Here is a 25,392-nt window from a genome sequence, read left to right on the forward strand (position 1 = left end):
TCCCTCTCCTCCATACCCTCTCCAGCATGTTATTCATCAACTGTCTAATGATGGCCATTCTGATCGCTATGAGGTGGTACCTCCTTGCAGTGTCGATTTGCCTTTCTCTACTAATGAGCAATGCTGAGCATCTTTTCATATGTCTGTTGGCCATCTGCGTATCTTCTTTTAAAAAACAGATATCAATTGTGAGAGCGACGTCTACGGATTTTGTCTAAAATGAACGACACCTCTGCTAATGTCTCATGAATGTGCTCTGAGTCCAACCTCACGATGTTTGTCAAGGGACAGAGTAATGAGGTGTTCAGGAAAGGAATAGTGACTTTATTTGGAAAGCCAGCAGACCAATGAGATCATGAACTTGTGCCCCAAAGAATCATCTTACCTGAGTTAGGTGGGCTTTTTGAGGAGTGAGAGGGATGGTCAAACAGTGTTTACTGAATGTAAAATAACCCTAGCCCGTGGGGAAGAAAATTCCAAGGAGAAGAGAGAACAATACAGATTAAATATCCACACGTGAACTCACACTTACACACACACCCTAAAAGACGAGGAGGTGTGGCTGGTTGTTGCAGTGTTTTAACTAATTAATGGCTGTGCTGTGTCATCAATCTGTGCACAGGCTTTCTCTATTTGCAGGAAGTGGGGCTGCTCTTTGCTGTGTGCAGGGTCTCTCATCACCGTGGCTTCTCTTGTTGTGGAGCACTCGCTCTAGGCATGTGGGCTTGTGGCCCACGGGCTGAACTGCTCCAAGGCATGTGGAATCTTCCCATTCCCAGGATCGGGCCCGTGTCCCCCACATAGGCAGGCAGATTCCCAATCAGTGGACCACCAGAGAAGTCCTGTTGCAAGCTTTGTTCCCCTTAATTAATTAATTAAATTTAAATTTATTTAATTAGAGGCTAATTAGTTTACAATATTGTATTGGTTTTGCCATACATCAAAATGAATTCGCCACAGCTGTACACATGTTCCCAATACTGAGCCACCCTCCCATCTCCCTCCCCATACCATCCCTCTGGGTCATCCCAGTGCACCTGCCCCAAGCATCCTGTATCCTGCATCAAACCTGGACTGGTGATTCATTTCTTATATGATATTATACATGTTTCAATGCCATTCTCCCAAATCGTCCCACCCTCACCCTCTCACACAGAGTCCAAAAGACCGTTCTATACATCTGTGTCTCTTTTGCTGTCTCGCATACAGGGTTATCGTTACCATCTTTCTAAATTCCATATATATGCGTTAGTATACTGTATTGGTGTTTTTCCTTCTGGCTTACTTCACTCTGTATAATCGGCTCCAGGGAAATTACAGTACTGTGATGGCTTCTGCCATACATCAACATGGATCAGCCATAGCTATACTTATGTCCCCTCCACTGGGGAAATCTTTTAGTTCTGGAATCCTTTGTTCTTGAAGCTGTCCTGCATGGACAAGCCCCTGACAAGACAAAAGGTTCTGTCTGTTCTGCCACTTTTATCTCTATATGAATGGGAAAGTGTCATACGTTTTAAGTTCAGAGCCTTGAGAATAGTTTAGGCCCTCAGTCGTGTTTGACTCTTTGTGATCCCATGGGCTGCAACCCGCCAGGCTCCTCTGTCCATAGGGGTTCTCCAGGCAAGAATGCTGGGGTGGGTTGCCATTTCCTTCTCTGGGAGATCTTCCCAACTGAGGGGTTGACTCAGGTCTCCTGCGTTGCAGGCAGATTCTTTATCCTCTGAGTCACCAGGAATGCCCACCAGTAACATAATGCGATTCAGTATTTCCTCCCTCAATTAATATTGCCATTGTTTTCTATTTACTTTAACTTGGACATGGTGGGATTTGGGCATCATGCTTTCACTATAAGTGTAGCATAACATTGATGTGGAATATACCATAAATTTAAAAATAGAAGTATGAATACAATGCTAGATTTTTAATTTTTAAAAAAGATATGCAACAAGCAACAAAGATTTACTGTATAGCATGGGGAACTATAGTCAATATCTTGTAATAACATAAAATGGAAAATAATCTGAAAAATAATGTATGCATATTTATATAACTGAAATCCACCTTGCTGTGCGCCTGAAACATTGTAAGTCAACTACTTCAATAAAATATGTATACAATGAGATTAAAAATAGAATCAGTGAAATAAATTTTAAAATAAAATGAAAGATAATAAAGTCACTCAGTCGTGTCTGACTCTTTGTAACCCTATGGACTGTAGGCTGGCAGGCTCCAATGTTCATTGTATTTTCCAGGCAAGAATACTGGAATGCATTGCCATTTCCTTTTCCAAATAGTGCAGGCCAACTGCAGCAAACTCCCTGATGGTCTGTGTACTCACTCACACATTCCAACTCTGCATACGGTGTGTTCACATGGAAACCCTGAGCTGCCGAAAAGAGTCTCAGCCCAGATGGTGAGTTTGTGAAAGGTCCCTGGAAGGAAGTCAGAGGCTGAGTCCAAGGACTTCCTCACCCGTCACTCCCCAGCTCAGCTCAGGAGCCCTTCCAGGTTTCACCAGCATCACTCTAGAATCCCAGTGCCCTGACCTTGCCCTCCACCAAGTTCCTGGGACTCAAGTGAGATATGGGTCCCAGGAGACACGGGAGAACACACCTGCATGGTTCAGGGTCCCTTGGCCCAGATTCAGCCCTGGAAGTGAGAGATTTGCCACCAAAAGCTTGGGCTGATTCTCTTAAATAAGGATCCCTGGCCCCTCCAGCTGCCCGAGCCCTGTGGTTCCCGTGAACTGGGGGCAGGGTGGGTGTCCCGTGCCCTCCTGCTGTCCCCTCCCTGCCCTGCACATCTGGCCAAGGAGGAGAAGCTCAGAGAGGATGGAAGGCATGTCTGCAGCTCTGAGCACCCAGCTGCTCCTGTCCCTGCCCTGTACAGGTGAGGAGACCACGGGGCCCTAGAGGACAAACAGGATGTGGTTCCTGGGGGCCTGCTGCCACCCCTTGGGGTTCCCACAGCCGTGGACTCACAGCAGGGGGTGGCCCCTCCGTGGACCCAGCGTGGATGTCTCCAGGCAGGGCTCAGGAGGAATCTCAGCCCAGACCTGAGGTCTCAGGTCTTTCTCTTTCTGCCCAGTCTGACCGCCTGCTCTAGAGGGTGGGACCCAGCTTCTCGTCCTGAGTCAGCGTGGACAGTCTGGCTCCAACTAGGACTCATAAGTTTATTTTCCTAGTCCCCTCCAGAAGTGGAATTTACTTCTCGTCTTCGGTCAGTTCATAAATTTTTTTTTTTTTTTGGAAATTTTATTTTATTTCATTCTTTTTTTCCCACTTACTTAGATTTTATTTGATTTTTTTCCACACCGTTTCATCGTCTTCTGGACATAGATATGTGAATATCATGTTAGATTTATAATTAGGTATTTCATTTTTTGTTGCTATTGCAAATGGTGTTTTTTAAAATTTCAGTTCTAAATACCTGGAACAAACACAATATTTTTTTTTCAACTTTACAATATTGTATTGGTTTTGCCATACATCAGCATGAATCCGCCACGGGTGTACACATGTTCCCCATCCTGAACCCCCCTCTCATACCTCCCTCCCCATACCATCCCTCTGGGTCATCCCAGTGCACCAGCCCCAAGCATCCTGTATCATGCATCAAATCTGGACTGGCAATTTGTTTCTTATATGATATTATACATGTTTCAATGCCATTCTCCCAAATCATCCCACCCTCGCCCTCTGCCACAGAGTCCAAAAGACCGTTCTACACATCTGTGTCTCTTTTGCTGTCTCACATAGAGGGTTAGTGTTACCATCTTTCTAAATTCCATATATATGCGTTAGTATACTGTATTGGTGTTTTTCTTTTTGACTTACTTCACTCTGTATAAGAGGTTCCAGTGTCATCCATCTCATTAGAACTGATTCAAATGTATTCTTTTTAATGTCTGAATAATACTACATTGTGTATATGTACCACAGCTTTCTTATCCATTCATCTGCTGATGGACATCTAGGTTGCTTCCATGTCCTGGCTATTATAAACAGTGCTGTGATGAACATTGGGGTACACGTGTCTCTTTCAATTTTGGTTTCCTCAGTGTGTATTCCCAGCAGTGGGATTGCTGGGTCATATGGCATTTCTATTTCCAGTTTTTGAAGGAATCTCCACACTGTTCTGCATAGTGGCTGTACTAGCTTGCATTCCCACCAACAGTGTAAGAGGGTTCCCTTTTCTCCACACACTCTCCAGCAGTTATTGCTTGTAGACTTTTGGAAAGCAGCCATTCTGATATGGAATTTACTTCTCATCTTCGGTCAGTTCATAAATTATTGCACCTACTGTGTACCAGGCATTGGTGCCACACAGCAGAAATACACCCATGACCCAGGTAAACCCATCTTCTATAGTTGGTTGAAGAATTCAGATTCTGCAGAATGGGGCATCAAATACTACCATTGAAAGATTTTTTTAAAAGAAGATATATGAGAATAACAGGGGTTCAGGTCTACACTGTGAACATTCAGAAAATTGAAGATCATGACATTTGGTCCCCTCACCTAAAGGCAAGAAAGAAAACAATGGATAATTAGGGAAAAATGGAAACAGTGACAGTAGCAACACAGGAGCCCCAGACTATCTTCACTTTAAGTGATCCTGACATTTCTTGGTAAAAGAGTTCTTGGGCAGTTTAGTTCTAAGCCAGGAGAGACATCACACACAGAGAGCTCAGTGAGCAGCTAAGCCTCCTTGGAGCTTGATTTTCACCCCATTTGCCACTCAGTTCACACTGGGGTCCTCATGGTGTTATCCTGTTCAGCCCTCCACTTGGTTAAACCAACCCACATTGTGCCAACAGGTGATAACTTAAAAGGCCCAAGATTCTCAAATCCTTGGCTTTGGTGAGAAGAAGCAAAAAAGACAAAACATGCAAATATCGATGGATTAACATAACATGTGCAAAGCCTCGCTGGGGCAGGTGTTCTCTCTGTGACCCTCAGTGATCTGGCGTGGAATGTCCAGTAGAATACTCTGTGATGACAGGACTTTTTAAACATCTGCTCTGTCCAGCACCACGGCACCTGGCCACATGATGCTCCTGAGCACTTGAAATGTGGTGGGTGTGACTGAAGAACTGAATGCTTTACTTCCTATATGTGTAGAGTCATTGTCTGTACCACGTGGCTGCGTAAGTACTTTATTGGCCAGTGCAGATCCAGACTGAGGGGGATGTTGTTGTCCTGTTTGTATCCTTAGAACCCCAGCACCCTCAGTGCACATGGCTGTGAAAAGGTTGAGGGGCCTTCCCCGATGGCTCTGGGGTAAAGAATCTGCCTGTCAGTGCAAGAGACATGAGAGACATGGGTTCAATCCCTGGGTCAAGAAGATTCCCTCGAGAAGGGAATGGCAACCCACTCCAGGATTCTTGCCTAGAGAATCCCAGGCACAGAGGAGCCTAGTGAGCTACACAACCTCATGGGTTCGAAAAGAGTTGGACATGACTAAATCGACTTAGCATGCAGACACACAGCCTCATGTGGCAAGTGGCCCCACACTGGATGTCTTAAACAGAATATACTTCATCTTTTTATTTGGCCAACTTGCATTGCTTTTGTTATTGTTTCATGGAAAGCATTTTGTTTAAAATATAGCAGTGTGCACATGTCAATCTTAGACTTCCAATCTATCTCTCTCCTCATCCATCCCCTCTGTAACTCTAAGTTTGTTCTCTAAGTCTACAAGTCTGTTTCTGTCTTGTAAACAAGTTCATTTTTTAAAATTTTGGCTTTCTTTTATTTTAAACTGAAAAATTTGAAGACTTAACTTGCAAATTTTTATGCTTTACTGGAATTTTTGAAAAAGTAGGATGATCATGGTTACCTACCCAGTATGTGCAATTGATTAGAATAACTTCTCCCAAAAGGTTACATAGTTAAAACAGAGTATTAGAACAGCCTGGGGATTACTAAGAGGTGTGGGATTTTTGGAGATGATCCTATAATTGTTTTACTCCACTGTTCTCCTCAGAGCTGTGGGGCTGCTTTGGAGGAGGAGTGCCCACAGAGGAATCCCTTTAAAAAGAGATCTAGCTCTTTATAACACTCTCAAAGGATGTGCTCAAAGGATGGGGCCAAGTCAGGGTCAGCATGGTCTTGGTTTATATCGAATTCCTCATAGATACTGGTCTCAGCAAAGAGCTGCACGAGGCTCAGGAGTGAACGCTGTCTCAAAGAGAGTCCTGTGGTTCAAGTGGGTGAATATCACATCCTCTGCTGATGGGTACTGGGAGGATGGAGATGTGAATGATGGAATGAAATGTGACCTTCAAAGGCTGGGGCATTGAGCATTGGAGGGGCTCGGGCTATGGCAAGGGTTTGGGCAGGAGGACTCAGCTTGCCATTCACTGTTCTGTCTTCTTTGGGCTCTCCTTCCATGATGGCAAAATCTGTGAATGGAAGAGAGTCAAGGCTCTTGGGGTGGGGGCTATTCTTCTAGACCTCCATATCTTTGGTGGGTCATAAAAGCCAAAATAAGCAGGGGTGTGCCCCAGGTTGCTGAGTCTGTCTACTCCACTAAATTAAAAAGGAAAAATCCCATATATGAGCCCAGCCACTGACAGATTCTCTCAGGAATCTGTTGAAACCCAAGAAGTCCATCCTACATCTTCTGTTATGGACCATTCTCTAAAGCATATCAGCAGATTCCCAAGATCATCAAGGGGAGAAGAACAGATTGCTGTGGTTGAAGGGAAGAACAGGCCTTGGAATGTTCCTGGTGGCCAAGGGATTAAGAGTCAACCTTCTAGTGCAGAGAGTGTGGGTTCTATCCTGGGTGGGAGAACTGAGATCCCACATGCCTTGAAGCAACTATCCTCAATGCTGCAACAGCTGAGCCCGCGAGCTCTGGAGCCTTGAACTGCACCCCAGCACCGCAGTGAGAATCCCCCATGCTGCAGCTGAGAGCTGATGCAGCTAAGAATAAATTAACACATATTTTCATTAAAAAAAAAAAAAAAACAGGGTTCCGTAGTTCTCTGGAAGATATTCATTCAGGGAGTAAAACAATGGAAATCAGTTTTTAACCTACAGAAAATGAAAATGCCATTCTCTGCTATGAACCCACCTCCCATAACTGGGTCAGATGATGCTGTGCTTCCTTCCTTCAAACTTACGTTTTTGCGTAGAACAGCAGTGAGAGTTTGGCTCTTCATACTTACTTTATGGGTAACCAGTGACAGACAAGAACAGCGAGGAAGATGTTGGTATAGATGAAGGCTACAGAGAGCCTAAGGAGAAGGTGCAGCTGGCTGGAGTGGCCTTGAGGAAGCCGTGTTTCTGCCAACAATCAAACAGAAGAAGATCTGGTTATTCATTGAATACACCCTGCCCCTGCACACAGGAGTTATTGTATTCTTGTGTCAAAGTGTGTCAGCAGTTTTCAACCTGATTAGTATAGTCTCCACTTCCCAGGAGGTACCAAAGCATCCAGGAGAGATGTTAGCAATGGATGAACAAAGAGGCCATGGAAGACCAGCAGAGGTCAGAAACCAGGTCCCCCAGGCATTGATGCAGTTTTTCTCTGCTGCCCCATATGACAAGACTGGTGACTTTGCATGAATCGGGACCACTTTAATCCTCCATATATTTCCCCCTCCATCCACATATACCTGGAATGGAATCCTCAAGAAGACATGACACTTTTATTTCTGTCTGTGGAATGTTTAATTCATAAAACACTAACAGAGGAATAGCACATATTTAAGGTGCTCCCTAAAAATTTCAGCTTGTCCGCTTGCATCATTCCTTAAGATTTTGGTGGAGGGAGGGGAAGAATCTCCCTTAAGTATGGGGTCAAGTCACTCAGTCTCGCTTTGTTCAATTTAGAAATTCCCAGTTCCAGAGAATGAGGAACTCAATGCCCACTCTGGTTCTAATATAGACCATGGTCTCAAATGCTGGCATGACAGGGATGTTGAGTCCAAAGTCACAGAACTGGGAGGTAGTAGAACCAACAGAACCCCCTATCTTCTAAGAAATTTGCTGAGATAGGAGACCGTTTTGCTTACCTTCTGTGATGTGTGGATCCACGGTTGATGGGCAAGTACTTGTAGTGAATCCTAGAGAAAAAAGCCAGAAGGAGTGAACAGTAACCTTCCTTGCCCCACCAAAGGAGGACTCTTGTTTCTGGAAGGTTGACCTCCTGCATTTCTCTGACTCTGTCATCTTTCAGAGCACTGATGGGGGAGGGGAGAGCTTCTGGTCCCTCACTGCGAATGCATTGAGTAGACCCTCCATCTCGTAGAAGAGATGGTGGAAGGAGGCGGGAAGGATATGCCTGGCGATGAAAGGCAGCTGTAAGCAAGAGACATCCTCTCTGCTCCAGAGGATCAATGCTCCTTAATTGGAAAATCACCTGTATGTCAGAGGTGCTACTGGGAAAACACTAAGAACAGGGGCCAATGCCATCTCTGATCCTCCCGAATGAGCCCAGCCTCTCCTCCTCCTGGGTCTAACCTAACCCTTTTCTTTATTTGCCTGGATAGACAGGACTCTGATGTGTAGCATCCATACAGAAAGTGGAGGAGGGTTGAGATGCTATCTACCATCTCTCTTCCTCTCTGGTTGTCATTGCCTCCGTTTCTCCAGAAGCCCTAAGGTCCCCTGATGCCAGCACGGAGACCTTGACATAGAGCTCAGTGATACAGTAAGATATGGAAAAAGCAAACTGCATTTTGGGCCACCGCACTGTGATTTAGTGTATTGTAAAGCATGGGACTCTTCATGGGTTCTCCAGGCAAGAATACTGGAATGAGTTGCCATTTCCTCCTCCAGGGGACCATGTTCTGTCAGGACTCTTCACTATGATCCGTCAGGCTTGGGTGGCCCTGCATCACTGGCTCATAGCTTCACTGAGGTACGAAGGCCCCTTCACCACTACAAGGCTGTGATCCATGTGGAGGAGAGAGTGAAGGACAGAGGAGTCTGTCATGCTGCAGTCCACAGGGTGGCAACATAGCGACTGAACAGGAACAACAAAGCAGGGGTCAGGAAGAGGTTGCTCACCTGTGACACACAGGAACAGTGGGTCACTGGAGTCTGACCAGGAGTAGGGAGAGCGAGTGAAAGAGCCGTAACACCTGTAGACCCCGCTGTGGGCTGGGGTCCCAGGACCTAGAGGGAACTCTGCCTGGAGTACTCCCCGGGGGCCCCGCCCCACAGTGAGCAGGCCCCCAAGGTTCTGCCCCTCCCTGAGCAGATGGAACTGGTCAAGGGCGCTCTTGGAGCTGCAGACCAAGGTCATGTTCTCTCCTGACCTCACCACGGGGTCCCCCTGGGCTGAAAGAGAGGGTTTCTTGGACAGACCTGGAAGGAGGAGACCTTCATCATAGAGCACAAAGTAACTCTAGTCCTAATATAGGACTAAAGCCCAAAGTGCCATAAGAGAAGCTCTGTAATGAGAAGGCCGCCAACCGCCAGGAGAGAAAGCCCCACAGTAACGGATAGCCAGCACAGTGAAAACTTCAGAAATAACTTTAAAAATGGAGTGTCATTGAAAATCCTTTTAAAAAAAATAAATAATTTTTAAAATGGATTGTTATTTAATATCCTTTTTTAAAGAAAGAATATATGTATATGAATAACTGAATCACTCTATTATACAACAGGAATTAACATATGAATTAAGCTAGACTTCAACAAACATAATAAGATAAAATAAACTTTAAAAATCAACCAGATATGCCGTTCTCTTGAGATAAACAGACTACTAACTAAATAAATAGACTGCTGCTGCTGCTAAGTCACTTCAGTCCTGTCCAACTCTGTGCGACCCCATAGATGGCAGCCCACCAGGCTCCCCTGTCCCTGGGATTCTCCAGGCAAGAACACTGGAGTGGGTTGCCATTTCCTCCTCCAATGCATGAAAGTGAAAAGTGAAATAAACAGACTAAATAAACAGATAAACAGATAAACTAAATAAACTAAATAAACAGATTAAATAAACAGACTACTAACCACTGCTGGGGACCATCAAAAACATGGCATTGACCCAGAAGAGATTATGGAGTGAAAATTGCCAGAATCTCATTCGATCTTTGACCACCTCTTTCTTGAGGGCGTGTTCAGCGCTGCCCTGTGCATCCCCAGGGGCTGGAAGGGACTCTTTAGCAGGGATGGTTAGAGGGACCACTCCCCGCCTCTTTGTGCAGAAGGACACGTTAAACCCTGAGGCTGAGCAACGTCAGAGTGTCAACCTTCATCTCGATCACCCAGGGGCTGGACAGCAAGGGCGTGTGATACCACAGTGTGCTGCTGACAGAGGAAGAGAATTATGACATGAAAGCAGGAAACCAACCCCTTAACCAACCATCGTTGGCTGCCTGAGCAGGGAATTGCCCGGGTTCCTGCTCTGGTACATTTTTCTCCATTGGTCGTTCTTTCATGTTCTTGCTCCTTCACTCTGTCACCGGCTGTGTCTTCTCCTTAGCACATGGCACGGACTCTGTTCTCTTTTCCCTTCTGTGTTCACACCACCTCTCTCTGGTTTGTTCCCTCTCCCGAGGTGTGAGCATCTCTGCATGCCTGTCATTCTCTCCCAGTACTGATGCTGGACTGAACACCAGACCCTCTGTGACACAGAGAGCAGAAGGGACGTATGGCCACACTCACCTGTGATCACGATGTCCACAGGGTCGCTGGGGGCTGACCACTCATAGGGAGAGAGTCTGAGAAAGCTGTAGCATCTGTAGGTGCCCGCACTTGCCAAAGTCATGGGGCCAATGACGAAGTCAGCTGGGACATCCCACCAGTGATCTCTCCACATCTCTGGAATAGCCTTGTGCTGTTTTCTTGGTGCAGGATAAACTTGTCAAACAACACAAGTGAGTGACATCGGAGGGTCACATTCTCTCCCCCTGCACAAGGGGCCCTGGGTGGGCTGAGATGGAGGGTTTTGTGAACACACCTAGGAGCAAAGAGGTTGTGAGCTTCAGTGAGTCAACCCAACTTAGCCCTTCCCCTGACATCTGAAGATGTAAAACTCCTCCCTATTTTCCAGCGGAGACAATTACCATTCCTGTGTGTTTTGTTGTATTCTCTTTAGCCTTGTTCTCAGGCTCTGGCTCACACTTTTCTTTCTGACTCATGTTTCACTTTGCTCAAGACCTCCAGCCTCCTCTGTGCTCATTCTAAGCTCTTTAGCTGTTGGATCCACTCTCGGGTTCATGTGTGCATACTCAGTCACTTCAGTTGGGTCCGACTCTGTGCATCCATGGACTGTAGCCAGCCAGGCTCCTCTGACCATGGGATTCTCCAGTTGAGAATACTGAGTGGGTTGCCATGCTCTCAGCTTAATCCCACCCCTAATATGTGTAGTGTGGGCTGGGGTGGGTCTGAGGATGCATACTCTGGCTCCCTTCACACTCATCTAGAATGTGGGTGATGACTGCAGGACGTTGAGGTGGAGGTGGAGAAAAGGGAACATTTCCCCACCTGTGATCCCACCTCATGCCTCTGAGACATTCCTGGGACTCCTCCCTGGGGCTCCAGATCCTTCAAATGGGATTACAGCTCCCTACTGGGTAGCAAGTGCTGTTCAGGGTCATGCCCCATCCTCGCTGCTGGCAGGCAGTGGCAGCATCCTGTCTAACTCATACCTAGGGAGTCTCCTCCTTTCTGCGCTGGGGCACCCCATCCCTCTACTCAACACCCTGAGTTTAAACTCTCAGAGTGGGTTCTCTTTCCCTGGTTCCGTGGTGGCTGGGAATCCTGAGGAAGTCTTGGGCTGCACTGGCAAGTGGACCTAGGGTAGGATTGTCTGCAGGCACGTTTGTACTGGGCTGGGCTGGACCTCTCCTACCTGTGACCACAATTTGCAGGGGTTCACTGGGTGCAGACCATAGGCTCCAGAACACATGCCAGGACCTGGCATGTTCTCTGGTCACCAGCTCAAGGGTGAAGTTGTTGAAATAATGTCCCTGGAGCTCAGGCAAACACCTTTTCCCATCTATTTTGAACAGTGTGAATCTCTGAAGTGGAGAATGGGAGTGACACCAAAGAGTCACAGTCTGTCCTAAGGGAACCTCGGGGCTCGGTCAGGCAGACAAAGACAGCTTCTCATATCTACCTAGAAGAGAAAGAGACACAGGCTTTGAGAAGAAAATAGGAATGGTCAGCTCTCCCCACTGCCCTCATGGGTGGGCTCTGCCTTTAATTCTTCGAATTCTCCTCCCCTAAAGTGCATCACCCTGATGCTCAAGGACTCCTGGGGCTTGGGGACAGACAGAGACACAGTAAATTCAGGACAGACATCATGGAAATTCTCAGGACATGGGTTGACAAAATGTTGAAACCTTTCTCTCAACACAAAAAAACGGGATTCCTGGGCGGTCCAGTGGTTAGGACTTGGCACTTTCTCTGCCAAGGGCCCCAGTTGAAACCCTGATCAGGGAACTAAGATCCTGGAAGTTGCACAATGAAGACAAAATAAAACGCCACAGAAAAATTGATGCATGGACAAGAAGCGAAACGACTTCCCTGTTGCATTTGTTGTACCTCAAAATGGTAAAGAATCTTCCTGCAAGGCAGGAGACCAGGGTTCAGTCCCTCAGTTGGCAAGATCCCCTGGACAAGGAAATGGCAACTACCTCCATATTCTTGGCTGGAGAATCCCATGGACAGAGGAGCCTGGTGAGCTATAGTCTGTGGGGTCAAAAGGAGTCAGACACGACCGACTAACACTAACACAACTAAGCAGTGAAAAAGCCACTTGACTGAAAAGAAGGAAGTAAACCTTGAACCTCGCTCCTTTGTTAGCTAACCTACAATCACACATCAAATATGTGAAAAGGTCCAGGTGGCCCTGCCTGATGACCGGACCCTTCGCTGGGGTCAGGTCTAGCGGGTGGTCCTGCAGATCCTGTTGTTAAGGGCTGGTTGGAGATGCCAGGAGCCAACTTGTAGGGGAGGGTCTGTGGGCTGCAGTCTCTTGCTCCCCTCTCATGAGAGAAATGGCACTCAGTAGGCCTACCTCCAGCTCCCAGACTTCACACTGTCCCTTCAGGTCCAAGTCCAAACCTGGGCTAACCTCTGGGGAGAGTGAAGATGAGTATCAATGCCAATAGGAGGACCTGGGATCCACAGGGCACACGGCTCTCACTGTACTGACAGGGGTCTCACCCCAGCCCCCAGAGTCATCTGCATCAGCTCCAACTGCTCTGCTCAACAGAGAAATAAGGGATGGGAGGGCTCACCCACAGCTGCCCAGATCCTCAGACTCACACAGAATCCTAGAAGGATAAGCATGTCAGAGATGGCTTGTCCTGATGGACCCCATGCTCTTTGCACCCTCATGCAGGGAACCTGGTCAGTGATGCAAGGACCCCCCGATTTCCACCATAACCCTCTCCAACCGTGTCTTTCTGGACTCACCGAGACTCAGGAGGCTGAGGAGTGTGGGGCACATGGCTCTGCTTCTGTGAGACAGGAGGCACAACTGAGCAAAGCTGACAGAGTCACAGGATGCGGAAGGCGGGCGGTGCTGTTGGTATAGTCAGCCTGGTTCATGTCACGTGGGATGATGGCCAGCCTCTTCTCATGCCAGGCATGGAAATCTGACCTGAGCCACATCGCTGAGCATGCCTCATGACCCAAGCATGACATTTATTTCCCTAAACACTGTAAACCTTAGAGATTCGAACAGGTCTTGCTGCCTTTAGGAAGTAGAAACAGTGCTTCAGTGTATACCATGCAGGATGCTTTTCCCAAGCTCATGATAAATCTCATTAACCTTAATTCTTTAAAGAAGAGAAATCACATGTTCCCACCTCATACGTTAGGCTCAGTGCAGATTGCCAATTAAAGACTCATTAATAGAGACTTTTATTCTGCATTCTTATGGAGGACTAGACATGCATATTATGGCTCTTCGAAAATATTAAAAAATTCTACATTGATTAAAAAAATTAACTCTGTTAGTTTCAGATGTACAACAAAGTGATTCAGTTATACATATACATGCATCTATTGCTTTTCAAATTCTTTTGCCACTTAGGTAGTTACAAAATATGAAGTATTCTCTGTTTTATACAGCTTGTCATCCATTTTTAGTATAGGCGTGTATATATGTGAGTCCCAAACTTCCAATCTAACCTGCTCCTGATACTATCCCCCCTGGTAACCGTAAGTTCATTGTCTGTGAGTCTGTTTTGTAAATAAGTTCATTTTTTCAGACGTCACAAGTAAGCAATATCATGTGATATTTTTCTTTCTCTGACTCTTCTTCATCTGAAATTATTTTATAACTGTGAGTGGAAACTTTGCACACAGACACTCTCTTTGTCTCTCTCTCTTCGTCCCTTTCCAATCCAAGGACCACACATGTACACAAAGATAATGTGTGTAAAGATGACTGTCGTGTTTTTTAGGGAGGGGGATTTGTTCTGCCTGAAAAGGTGGACCACATTGCTTACTAGATACTCAAATGAACAGAAAAATGTCAAGTAGAGACTTCCAAGCTCCAGAATGCTTGAGTGAGGGGCGTGTCCACATCAATCAACTCCAAACCGGGGCAAAATGGCCCAGCTGTTTCAGGACTCCAAGGGCAGACATACACCCAGTTCAGTGGTTGTTCATAGACAGGAAATAACCTCAGTAAGGGCAGAGATTCCACACGGTTTTCCTGGGGGTGGGGGTCGTTAACATTAGTGATGCTCCCTAAGTAATAAATCTGGTCGCCTTCTGATCATATTGTGTCTAGTGGGAGTAACAGTACAGTCTCCCTTCTTAAAATTTCCTCTTGTTTACTTAATATCATGTTTCAGAATTGATCTGTATTCTTTGTCATTTCAGTTTGTGCATTTTTACTGCCATGTAATGTTTCATTGCAGACATATAAACCACAATTTTTAAAAATTTTTTTTAAACTTTACATAATTGTATTAGTTTTGCCAAATATCAAAATGAATCTGCCACAGGTATACATGTGTTCCCCATCCTGAACCCTCCTCCCTCCTCCCTCCCCATACCATCCCTCTGGGTCGTCCCAGTGCACCAGCCCCAAGCATCCAGTATCGTGCATTGAACCTGGACTGGCATCTCGTTTCATACATGATATTTTACATGTTTCAATGCCATTCTCCCAAATCTTCCAACCCTCTCCCTCTCCCACAGAGTCCATAAGACTGTTCTATACATCAGTGTCTCTTTTGCTGTCTCGTATACAGGGTTATCGTTACCATCTTTCTAAATTCCATATATATGCGTTAGTATACTGTATTGGTGTTTTTCCTTCTGGCTCACTTCACTCTGTATAATAGGCTCCAGTTTCATCCACCTCATTAGAACTGATTCAAATGTATTCTTTTTAATGGCTGAGTAATACTCCATTGTGTATATGTACCATAGCTTTCTTATCCATTCATCTGCTGATGGACATCTAGGTTGCTTCCACGTCCTGGCTATTATAAACAGTGCTGCGATGAACATTGAGGTACACGTGTCTCTTTCCCTTCTGGTTTCCTCAGTGTGTATGCCCAGCAGGGGGATAAACCACAATTTTTTAAAAATTAAAAAAATTTATTGAAGTATAATTCATTTGTGCTGTACAGCAAATTGATTCAGGTTGACATGTATATTCTTTTTCATTATGATTTATGGCAAGATACTGAATAGAATTCCCTGTGCCATACTGTAGGACCTCATTCTTTATCCATTCTATGTATAAATAGATTTCATCTGCTAAACCCAAGCACCAAGTCCTTCCCTCCTTGGCAACCACAAGCCTGTTCTCTATGTCTGTGAGTTTGTTCTTTTTTCATTGATATGTTCCTTTTAGATTCCACATATGGGTGATATTACAGAAAATTGTCTTTCTCTCTCTGTCAACTTCACTTAATATGTTAATCTGCAGGTTCATCCCTGCTGCTGCAAATGGCATGATTTCATTTTTTAGATGTCTGAGTGGTATTACATTCTCTGTGTGTATAAGCATATACAACTTCTTTCTCCATTCATCTCTCGATGGACAATTAGGCTGCTACCATGTTTGGCTACTGTAAGTTAGGCTGCTATGAACATAGGGGTGCATGAATCTTCTCAAGGTATAGTTTTTTTCCAGATATATGCTCGGGACTGGAATTGTTGGATCATATGGAAACTCTGTTTTTACTTTTTTTGAGGAACTTCCACACTGTTTTCTACAGTGGCTGCACCAGTTTCCACTCCCCCAACAGTGTAAGAGTGTTTCCCTCTTCTCCACACCCTCTCCAGCATGTTATTCATCAACTGTCTAATGATGGCCATTCTGATCACTATGAGGTGGTACCTCCTTGCAGTGTCGATTTGCCTCTCTACTAATGAGCAATGCTGAGCATCTTTTCATATGCCTGTTGGTCATCTGCGTATCCCATGCACAGAGGAGCCTAGCGAGCTACACAATGTCATGGGTTCGCAAAGAGTTGGACATGACTGAGTTGACTTAGCACACAGACACGCAGCCTCATGTGGCAAGTGGCACCACACTGGATATCTCAAACAGAATATACTTCCTCTTTCTATTTGGCCAATTCGCATTGCTTTTGTTATTGTTTCATGGGAAGCATTTTGTTTTAAATATAGCAGTGTGCACATGTCACCTTTAATCTTCCAATCTATCTCTCCCCTCATCCTTTCTCTCTGTAACTCGAAGTTTGTTCTCCAAGTCTACAAGTCTGTTTCTGTCTTGTAAACAAGTTCATCCTTGTAAACTATTACTGAACACAGGATTCTTTTTTTGAATGGCTTCTTTTATTTTGAACTTTATAATTTGAAGACTCAACTTGCAAATTTTTATGCTTTACTGGAATTTTCAAAAAAGTAGGATGATCCTGGTAACCTACCCTGTATATGGGATTGATTAGAATACCTTCCCCCAAAAGGTTAGATAGTTAAAATAGAGTGTTAGAATAGCCAGGGATTACTAAGAGCTGGTGGGATTTTTGAAGATGATCCTATAATTCCTGGACTCCACTCTTAACTTCAGAGCTGCTGGGCTGCCTTGGAGGAGGAGAAGGAGTGCCCACGGAGCAACCCCTTTAAAAAGTGTTGTAGCTCTTCTATTTATAACACTCTGTGTGCTCAAAGATGGGGCCAGGTCAGGGTCAGCATGATCTTGGTTTACATCGAATTCCTCATAGATACTGGTCTCCGCAAAGAGGTGCATGAGGCTCAATGGAGTGGGAGTGCACACTCTCTCAGAGAGGGTCCTGTAGTTCAACTGGACGAATATCACATCCTCTGCTGATGGGTCCTGAGAGGAAGGAGATGTGAATGATGGAATGAAACGTGATCTTCGAAGGCTGGAGCATTGGGCACATTGGAGGGGCTCGGGCTATTGCAAGGGTTTGGGCTGGGAAGATCCACCTCGCCGTTCACTATTCTGTCTTCCTTGGACTCTCCTCCCCTGATGGCAACATCTCTGAATGAAAAAGAGTCAAGGCTTTTGGCGGGGGGAGACGGGGGCGGCGATTCTTCTAGACCTTGATATCTTTGGTGGGGACATCAAAGCCAAAAAAAGCAGGGGCGTACCCCAGGTTGCTGAGTTTGTCTACTCCACTAAATTAAAAAAAAAAAAAAACAAAAAAACGCAAACATTCCATATATAAGCCCAGCCACTGACGGACTCTCTCAGGAATCTGTGCAAACCCATGGAGCCCATCCTACATCTTCTATTATGGACCATCCTCTAACGCGTATCAGTAGATTCCCAAGATCATAAAGGGGAGAACAGATGGCTGTGGTTGAAAGGAAGAACAGGGCTTGGAATGTCTCTGGTGGCCTAGGGATTAAGGGTCAACTTACGACTTCAGGGAGCATGGGTTCTATCCCTGGTGGGAGAACTGAGATCTCACATGCCTTGAAGAAACTATCCTCAATCCTGCAACTGCTGATCCCACGATCTCTGGAGACTTGAACTGCACCCAGCACTGCAATGAGGATCCCCCATGCTGCAGCTGAGACCTAATGCAGCTAAGAATAAATTAACACATTTTCATAAAAAGAACAGGGTTCCATGGGTCTCTGGAAGAGATTCATTTAGGGATTACAACAAAGGAAATCATCTTTTAACCTACCAGAAGTGAAAATGCCATTCTCTGCTATAAGCCCACCTCCCCCTGGGTCAGATAGTGCTGTGCTTCCCTCCTTCAGACTTATGATTTTGCGTAGAACATGTGTAACAGTTTGGCTCTTCATACTTACTTTTTGGGTAACCAGTGACAGACAAGAACAGCGAGGAAGATGCTGGTATAGACGAAGGCTATGGAGAGCCTAAGGAGAAGGTGCAACTGGCTGGAGTGGCCTTGAGGAAGCCATGCTTCTGCCAGCAAGCCAAGGGAAGAAGGTCTGGTTATTCATTGCATACACCCTGCCCCTACACACAGGAGTTATTGTATCCTTGTGTCAAAGTGTGTCAGCATCCCTCAATCTGATCAGTATGGTCTCCACTTCCCAGGAGGTACTAAAGCATCCAGGAGAGATACTAGCAGTGGATGAAGTAAAGAGGACATGCAAGACCAGCAGCAGTCTGAAACCAGGTCCCCCAGGCACCGATGCAGTTTTTCCTCTGCTGCCCCGTATAATAAGGCATAGTGTTTTTGGGTGAATGGAGACCTCTTTAGTCCACAATACATTTCCCCCTCCATCCACATAGACCTGGAATGGGATCCTCAAAAGGACACAACACTTCTATTTCTGAACTGTGGAATGTTTAGTTCATAAAATACTAACAGAGGAATAGCACATATTAAAGGTGCTCCGTAAAATTATCCCCTTGTCCCCCCAGTCCTTCCCCAAAGATACTGGTGGAGGGAGGGTAAGCACGGGGTCAGGTCACTCTGTCTCACTGTGTTCAATTTAGAAATTCCCAGTCCCAGAGAATCAGAAACTCAGTGCCCCCTCTGGTTCTAATACAGGCCATGATCTCAAATTCTGACATGACAGGGATGTTGAGGAGCCCAAAGTCACAGAACTGGGAGGTGGTAGAACCAACACTCACACAGGAACCCTCTGTCTTCCAAGAAATTTGCTGAGATAGGAGATCATCTTGCTTACCTTCTGTGGTGTGTGGATCCATGGTTGATGGACAAGTACTTGCAGTGGATCCTAGGGGAAAAAAGCCAGAAGGGGTGAACAAGTAACCTTCCTCATACTTGACTGAAGGTGGACTGCTCTTTCTGGAAGGTTGACCTCCAGTCTGTCCTTGAGTCTGTCATCCGTCAGAGCACTGATGGGGCAGGGGAGGGCATCTGGTACCTCCTGGGGAATGCATTGAGTAGACCCTCCACCCTGGAGAAGAGATGGTAGAAGGAGGCAGGAAAGATATGCCTGGCGATGAAAGACAGCTGTAATCAAGAGACATTCTGTCTGCTCCAGGAATGAGTATATATGCTCCTTAATTGGAAAATCATTTGTATGTCAGGGGTCCTTCTGGGAAAACATTAAGAGCAAAGGGCTGATGCAATCTCTGATCCTCCCAAATGAGCCCAGCCTCTCCTCCTCCTGGGTCTACCCTGACCCTTTTCTTTATTTGCCTGGATAGAAAGGACTCTGATGTGGAGCATCCATACACGGGGTGGAAGAGGGTTTTGATGCCATCTACCATTTCTCTTCCTCTCTGGTTCTCATCTCCTCTATTTCTCCAGAAGCTCTAAGGTCCCCTGATGCCAGCACGGAGACCTTAAGATAGAGCTCAGTGATACATAAGATATTATGGAAAAAGCCAAACAGCCTTTTTGGCCACCACAATCTGATTTAGTGTACTGTAAAAGATGGGACTCTTTATGGGGTTCTGGAGGCAAGAATACTGCAGTGATTTGCCATTTCCTCCCCCAGGGGACCATGTTTTGTCAGAACTCTTGACTATGACCCATCAGGCTCGGGTGGCCCTGCTCGAATGGCTCATGGTTTCATTGAGTTACACAAGCCCCCTCACCACAACAAAGTTGTGATCCTTGAAGGGGAGAATGTGAAGGACAGAGGAGTCTGTCGTGCTGCAGTCCACAGGGTCGTGAAGAGTTAGACACAGCTTAGCCACTGAACAGGAACAACAAAGCATGGGCCAGGAAGAGGTTGCTCACCTGTGACAGGAACAGTGGGTCGCTGGAGTTTGACCATGAGTAGGGAGAGCGAGTGAAGGAGCCGCAGAACCTGTAGACCCCGCTGTGGGCTGGAGTCCCAGGACCCAGGGGGAACTCTGCCTGGAGTGCTCCATGGGGGATCCGCCCTCCAGCCAGCGGGCGCCCAAGGTTCTACCCCTCCCTGAGGAGATGGAACTGGTCAAAGGCGCTCTCGAAGCTGCAGACCAAGGTCACGTTCTCCCATGACCTCACCACGGTCCCCCCTGTGCTGAGAGAGAGGGTTTCTTGGACAGACCTGGAAGGAGGAGAGGCAGTTTCATGAGACAGGCTCTTCCCAAATCCCATGTCCTTCACCCCTGAACTGAGAATTCACACTCGTGGTTCTTCTCAACCCTCTCTCTCTTGCGCTCACTCTCTAATTCTCCCCTATCTCTCTCCTACTTTCTCTCTCTAGGTCTCTGAAATTGCCTCCCTCCTAAATTTTTTCCTTCTTGTATTTTTTTAAAAACACTCTGTACTTCTTGGATTGGTTGATTTGATCTGTCTTCTTTCATTCTGAGGTGATCATTCTCTATCTCATCTTTATCTTTCAGCATTATTCATCTATCTATTCTACTATCTGTCTATATCTCCATTCACAATTCTATCTACCCATCTTATCATCTATCTATATATCCATCCATCGTTCCACCATCTATCTACCTTCCTATGTATCTATCTACCTATTTTATCATACATGTATATATTCATCCATCATTTTATCTACCTATCTATCATCTATTTCCACTTCCATGACTTCCTCTGCTTCTCTATCTCTCTGGGTCTCTTTTGTAATCCCTATCACCCACCCCACATCACCATCTTTCTCGATCTTTGTGCCCACCCCCCTTCCCAGGTCTCTGATTTTTAGGGCTTCTCTGTCCCCTCCCTTCTTTCTCATCAATTCTCTATCCCTTTTTCTACTTACCATTATTTTTTTCATGTTTCTCCCACCGGCCCCAGTCCCTCTGGCTTATTTTATATGTGTGTGCACAGCAACTGTGTTTCTGCCTCTGCTTTTCGTTGACTCTGTTTTCTCTCTGATTCCATCTCTGTGGGCTTTGACTGCCATAATCTTACAACGTTTGGTGTGAAGTTGCACGGGAGCCTGAGCATACAGCATGAGAACCCATGAAACACACAACATACAGGATCTGGCGTTTGGCTCCGTCACCAGGGACCTTGGTGTCCTGGGGCACAGTGTGGCTCAACCACCCGGAATGAAGCCACATCTGAGTGAACACAGTATCTGTGCATCACCCGGGGCATGAGGACCAGGGCTCCTGGGGAAACAGCCTGAGACAGATCAACCTGGTCATGAAGTCCTGGGTAGATACATGTGTATCCTTGGGTTCTTTGAGTAGAGAAGAGAGTGCAGAGTTAAAATGGAAACCAGGCTCCTAAACTGTTTCTGGTCTCTGAGCAAAGTCAGGGTGGAAGGGCACCCTCTCTGCTACCTGCCTTTCTGTCTGTGTCTCTCACTTCACTCTTTATCTCCATCTCTATCTCTGAGTTCCTCTGTCTCTGCCCCTGCATCTGTCTTTTCTGTCATAACACGTGGTCTGTACTTGTTTCTCCTCTTTCTTTGTCTCTTGGATGCAACTCTCACCAAGTCAGTTTCTCTCCTTAAAAAGCACCCTTCTCTCATCTCCCATACCACCACCTGGGGCTTCCACATCCTGGTACATCCAGTCTGTATGCCAGCTCTTGACATTCTCACCTGTGATCACCGTGTCCAGAGTGTCACTGAGGGGCTGACCACTCAGAGTGGGAGAGATCGAAAGCACAGAAACATCTGCAGGAAAACCTCCTCATCTCAAGGTCACCTGCTTACCAACCTTAGTTCCACATGCGGTTTCATTTCCCTTGGAATGGGATGTAGCAATCATAGATTTTGGGTTTTAGGATGTGGGCAAGATGGGGCACCATCATTCTGCCCACTGCGGGACCCAATTTCCTCTATTAAATAGCTTTTTATCTAGAATGCCTGGAGCACTTCCTGTCATTTTGACTGGACCCTGACTCACACTCCCACCGAAAATCTCTGGGGTCCGGGAGACTGGGACAATGGGTGGCCTCTCTGGACAAGAGCTCTCTGACCAGTACCACAATCTCCAGAGTACACTGGGTTTTGATCACGCAGAGGGGAGGTGACTGTAGTGACCATGACATCTGTAGGTCCCCACGTGTGCTTCAGTCATGGGGTCCATGAGGAAGTCCTTCCAGAATATGATGCCCTGGAGCTCAGGGACAACAGTTCTGTCACCTTTGTGCAGCCTGAAGCTGTCAAATCCATGAAGGGAGTGACACCAGAGAGACATGTGCTGTCCTTGAGAAATCACAGGACTTGGACAGGCTGAGAGGGAGGGCTTGTAGTGATCACCTGGGGAAAAGAATGCATGGTTTACAGTAGAAAATGGGGAACCCCTTCCTCTCACTGGGCTCAGATGACCCACCCCTTTCCCACATCTCTAAGGCTCCTTTTCAAACCAGGGGAACTCATGCTCCATGGAGACTCCCACACCACAGAGGCATAGCACACCCTACACAAAAAACATCTGCTGAGAATTTTGAGTGTGTGTGTGCTCAGCCATATCTGACTCTTGTGACCCAATGGACTATAGCCCGCCAGACTCCTCTGTCCATGGGGATTCTCCAGGCAAGAATACTGAAGTGGGTTGCCATTTCCTTCTCCAGGGGATCTTCCAACCCCAGGATTGAGCCCACATCTTCTGCAGCCCCTGCATTGCAGGCAGGTTCTTCACCACCGAGCTACCCACAAAACCCGAGAATTTTGAGTGTCAACTAACAGATTCTTCCTGGATGTTGATAATGTAAAATTTGTTTTCTAAAACAAGACAGAGTAGACACCCAATGGAAGAACAACCTGTGTGAGTGAAATGATGTCAGCTCACATGAGAAACACAGGACATGATGGAGCCTGTGGTAGAACCTTCTGGAATCTCAGGGGGCAGGGCATAGGTTCTCCTCTTCTTCTGAATGGGGGGCAGCAGCAGTTCTCTGCAATACCTATCCATGGAACTGCTGGAGAGCTTGAGTCATCACCTTGTCCTCCAAGGGTCTGTGGTCCCTGGCCCTGCTGCCTTCCCTCAGTCTACAGATAACACCAGTCCCTCGCAGTCACCCCATCTCTGAGCATCACAGTCTCCTGTAGGTGCCCATAGGGCCTGGCTCAGCAGAGGGAAGAGTATCTGGGGGAGGGTCTCTGGGCCAGAACTGGGGGCTAGATTTCCCTGAAAGTGTTAGTCAACCAGTCGTGTCTGACTCTTTGTGACCCCATGGGCTATAGCCCACCAGACTCCTGTATCCATGGAATTGTCCAGGCAAGAATACTGGAGTGGCTTGCCATTTCCTTCTCTAGGGGATCTTCCGAAACCCAGGGATCAAACCCAGGTCTCCCTCACTGCAAGCAGACTCTCTACCATCAAAGCCACCCTGGGCTCCCATTTTCTACTTCCAAAAGACCACCCTCATATGGTTATGACTTCCCATGGTTGACACATCACCCTACCTTCTGCGCCATCTTCCCTCTAATTACAGGAGAGACTTACTTGAGGAGGATGGCAACCACGGTTTGGGGGAAAGACTTACTCTCTTGTGCCCAGATGCTCTGGATCAAGAAGAATCCTGGAAGAAAGACTCATGATGGATGATCCATCTCATGTCAGACCTGGCCTTCTACTCCCCCAGCGTGTTCTATGGGCCTCGTTGGCAAGGATGTTGCTCGGCCTTGATGAACCCAACCATCAAGGTCCACTTTGCCCCTGTGGAGGACAGGGCTCTCTGTTAAGGTGGACACAGCCCTCCTGGTCAATATTTGCACCAGGCTTTATTCCCTTCCAGGACTCACCAAGACATACCAGGCTGACGATGGCAGACAGCATGACGCTGCTCTTACTGAGCAGGAGGCAGCAGCTCTGCAGACCTAAAGAGTACACAGGATGTTATGATGACACCCAAACTAACATCGTGTGCAAGCTGACCACAGGATGGAAAGATGACTCACACAGGCTCTTCTTACCTTAAAAAAGGCAGAGTGTGGGGGCCCTGGCTGAGGGAGGAATTGGGCTTCCTGGAAAATGTTAAGGCCAGTGCTGTCTCCTCAGATTGTTTAACAAACTTGAACCACAACCTCTGACCCAACCCACCTTTGGCTACGTTTTCAAGTTTACCAAAAATGTATGCTGCAATATCTAATCTGTGATGACTTTGAGGCACTGAATTATTTTCTATTTTCATTCTTGATATGATTTTCATAGAATTTCTTATTTCATTCCTATATTAAAAAATTTCCAAGCATTATATTTTATCTTCATTTTTTTTAATTTTTAAACTTTACAATATTGTATTAGTTTTGCCAAATATCGAAATGAATCCGCCACAGGTATACCCACGTTCCCCATCCTGAACCCTCCTCCCTCCCCCGCCCCCACCCTCCCTCTGGGTCGTCCAGTGCACCAGCCCCAAGCATCCAGTATCGTGCATCAAACCTGGACAATTCCATTCACCATTGCAACGGAAAGAATAAAATACTTAGGAATATATCTACCTAAAGAAACTAAAGACCTATACATAGAAAACTATAAAACACTGGTGAAAGAAATCAAAGAGGACACTAATAGATGGAGAAATATACCATGGTCATGCATTGGAAGAATCAATATAGTGAAAATGAGTATACTACCCAAAGCAATTTATAGATTCAATGCAATCCCTATCAAGCTACCAACAGTATTCTTCACAGAGCTAGAACAAATAATTTCACAATTTGTATGGAAATACAAAAAACCTCGAATAGCCAAAGCGATCTTGAGAAAGAAGAATGGAACTGGAGGAATCAACCTACCTGACTTCAGACTCTATTACAAAGCCACAGTTATCAAGACAGTATGGTACTGGCACAAAGACAGAAATATTGATCAATGGAACAAAATAGAAAGCCCAGAGATAAATCCACGCACATATGGACACCTTATCTTTGACAAAGGAAGCAAGAATATACAATGGATTAAAGACAATGTCTTTAACAAGTGGTGCTGGGAAAACTGGTCAACCACTTGTAAAAGAATGAAACTAGAACACTTTCTAACACCATAAGCATTATATTTTATCTTTAATGTTCAACCATCTCTATGACATCCACAGTAAAAATGGCTTTATTGAAAATGTTAATTTCATGATTTTTTAAAATTTATGCATTTTCCTATATTGTATTTTCTTTTCCCTGTATGTATGCACTGCCAAGTTCCTTGAACATG

General features: G+C 45.9%; 1 protein-coding gene and 1 pseudogene across 2 annotated transcripts; both read right to left on the bottom strand.

Moving 5' to 3' along the window:
* Positions 1-1,165: 1,165 nt before the first annotated feature.
* LOC139177226 (killer cell immunoglobulin-like receptor 3DS1) lies at positions 1,166-13,491 on the bottom strand. 2 transcript variants are annotated; one of them, XR_011561719.1, is made up of 6 exons: positions 13,392-13,489; positions 11,821-12,083; positions 10,632-10,926; positions 8,030-8,080; positions 7,181-7,298; positions 1,166-4,523 (listed from the first exon to the last, which is right to left on the bottom strand). XR_011561719.1 is itself a non-coding variant. In XM_070771790.1 (6 exons), the coding sequence occupies exons 3-6, from the start codon at positions 10,783-10,785 to the stop codon at positions 4,520-4,522; spliced, it is 327 nt and encodes a 108-aa protein (XP_070627891.1). In that variant the 5' UTR covers positions 10,786-10,926; positions 11,821-12,087; positions 13,392-13,491; the 3' UTR covers positions 1,166-4,519. The 2 variants fall into 2 exon arrangements, 1 of the variants encoding a protein (XP_070627891.1); XM_070771790.1 differs by having other exon boundaries at positions 11,821-12,087; positions 13,392-13,491.
* Positions 13,492-15,899: 2,408 nt separating this feature from the next.
* Positions 15,900-24,055, bottom strand: LOC139177001 (killer cell immunoglobulin-like receptor 2DL4; annotated as a pseudogene).
* Between the last annotated feature and the right edge of the window lie 1,337 nt (positions 24,056-25,392).

Source organism: Bos indicus, chromosome 18 (assembly GCF_029378745.1).
Source record: "Bos indicus isolate NIAB-ARS_2022 breed Sahiwal x Tharparkar chromosome 18, NIAB-ARS_B.indTharparkar_mat_pri_1.0, whole genome shotgun sequence".
NCBI lineage: Eukaryota > Metazoa > Chordata > Mammalia > Artiodactyla > Bovidae > Bos > Bos indicus.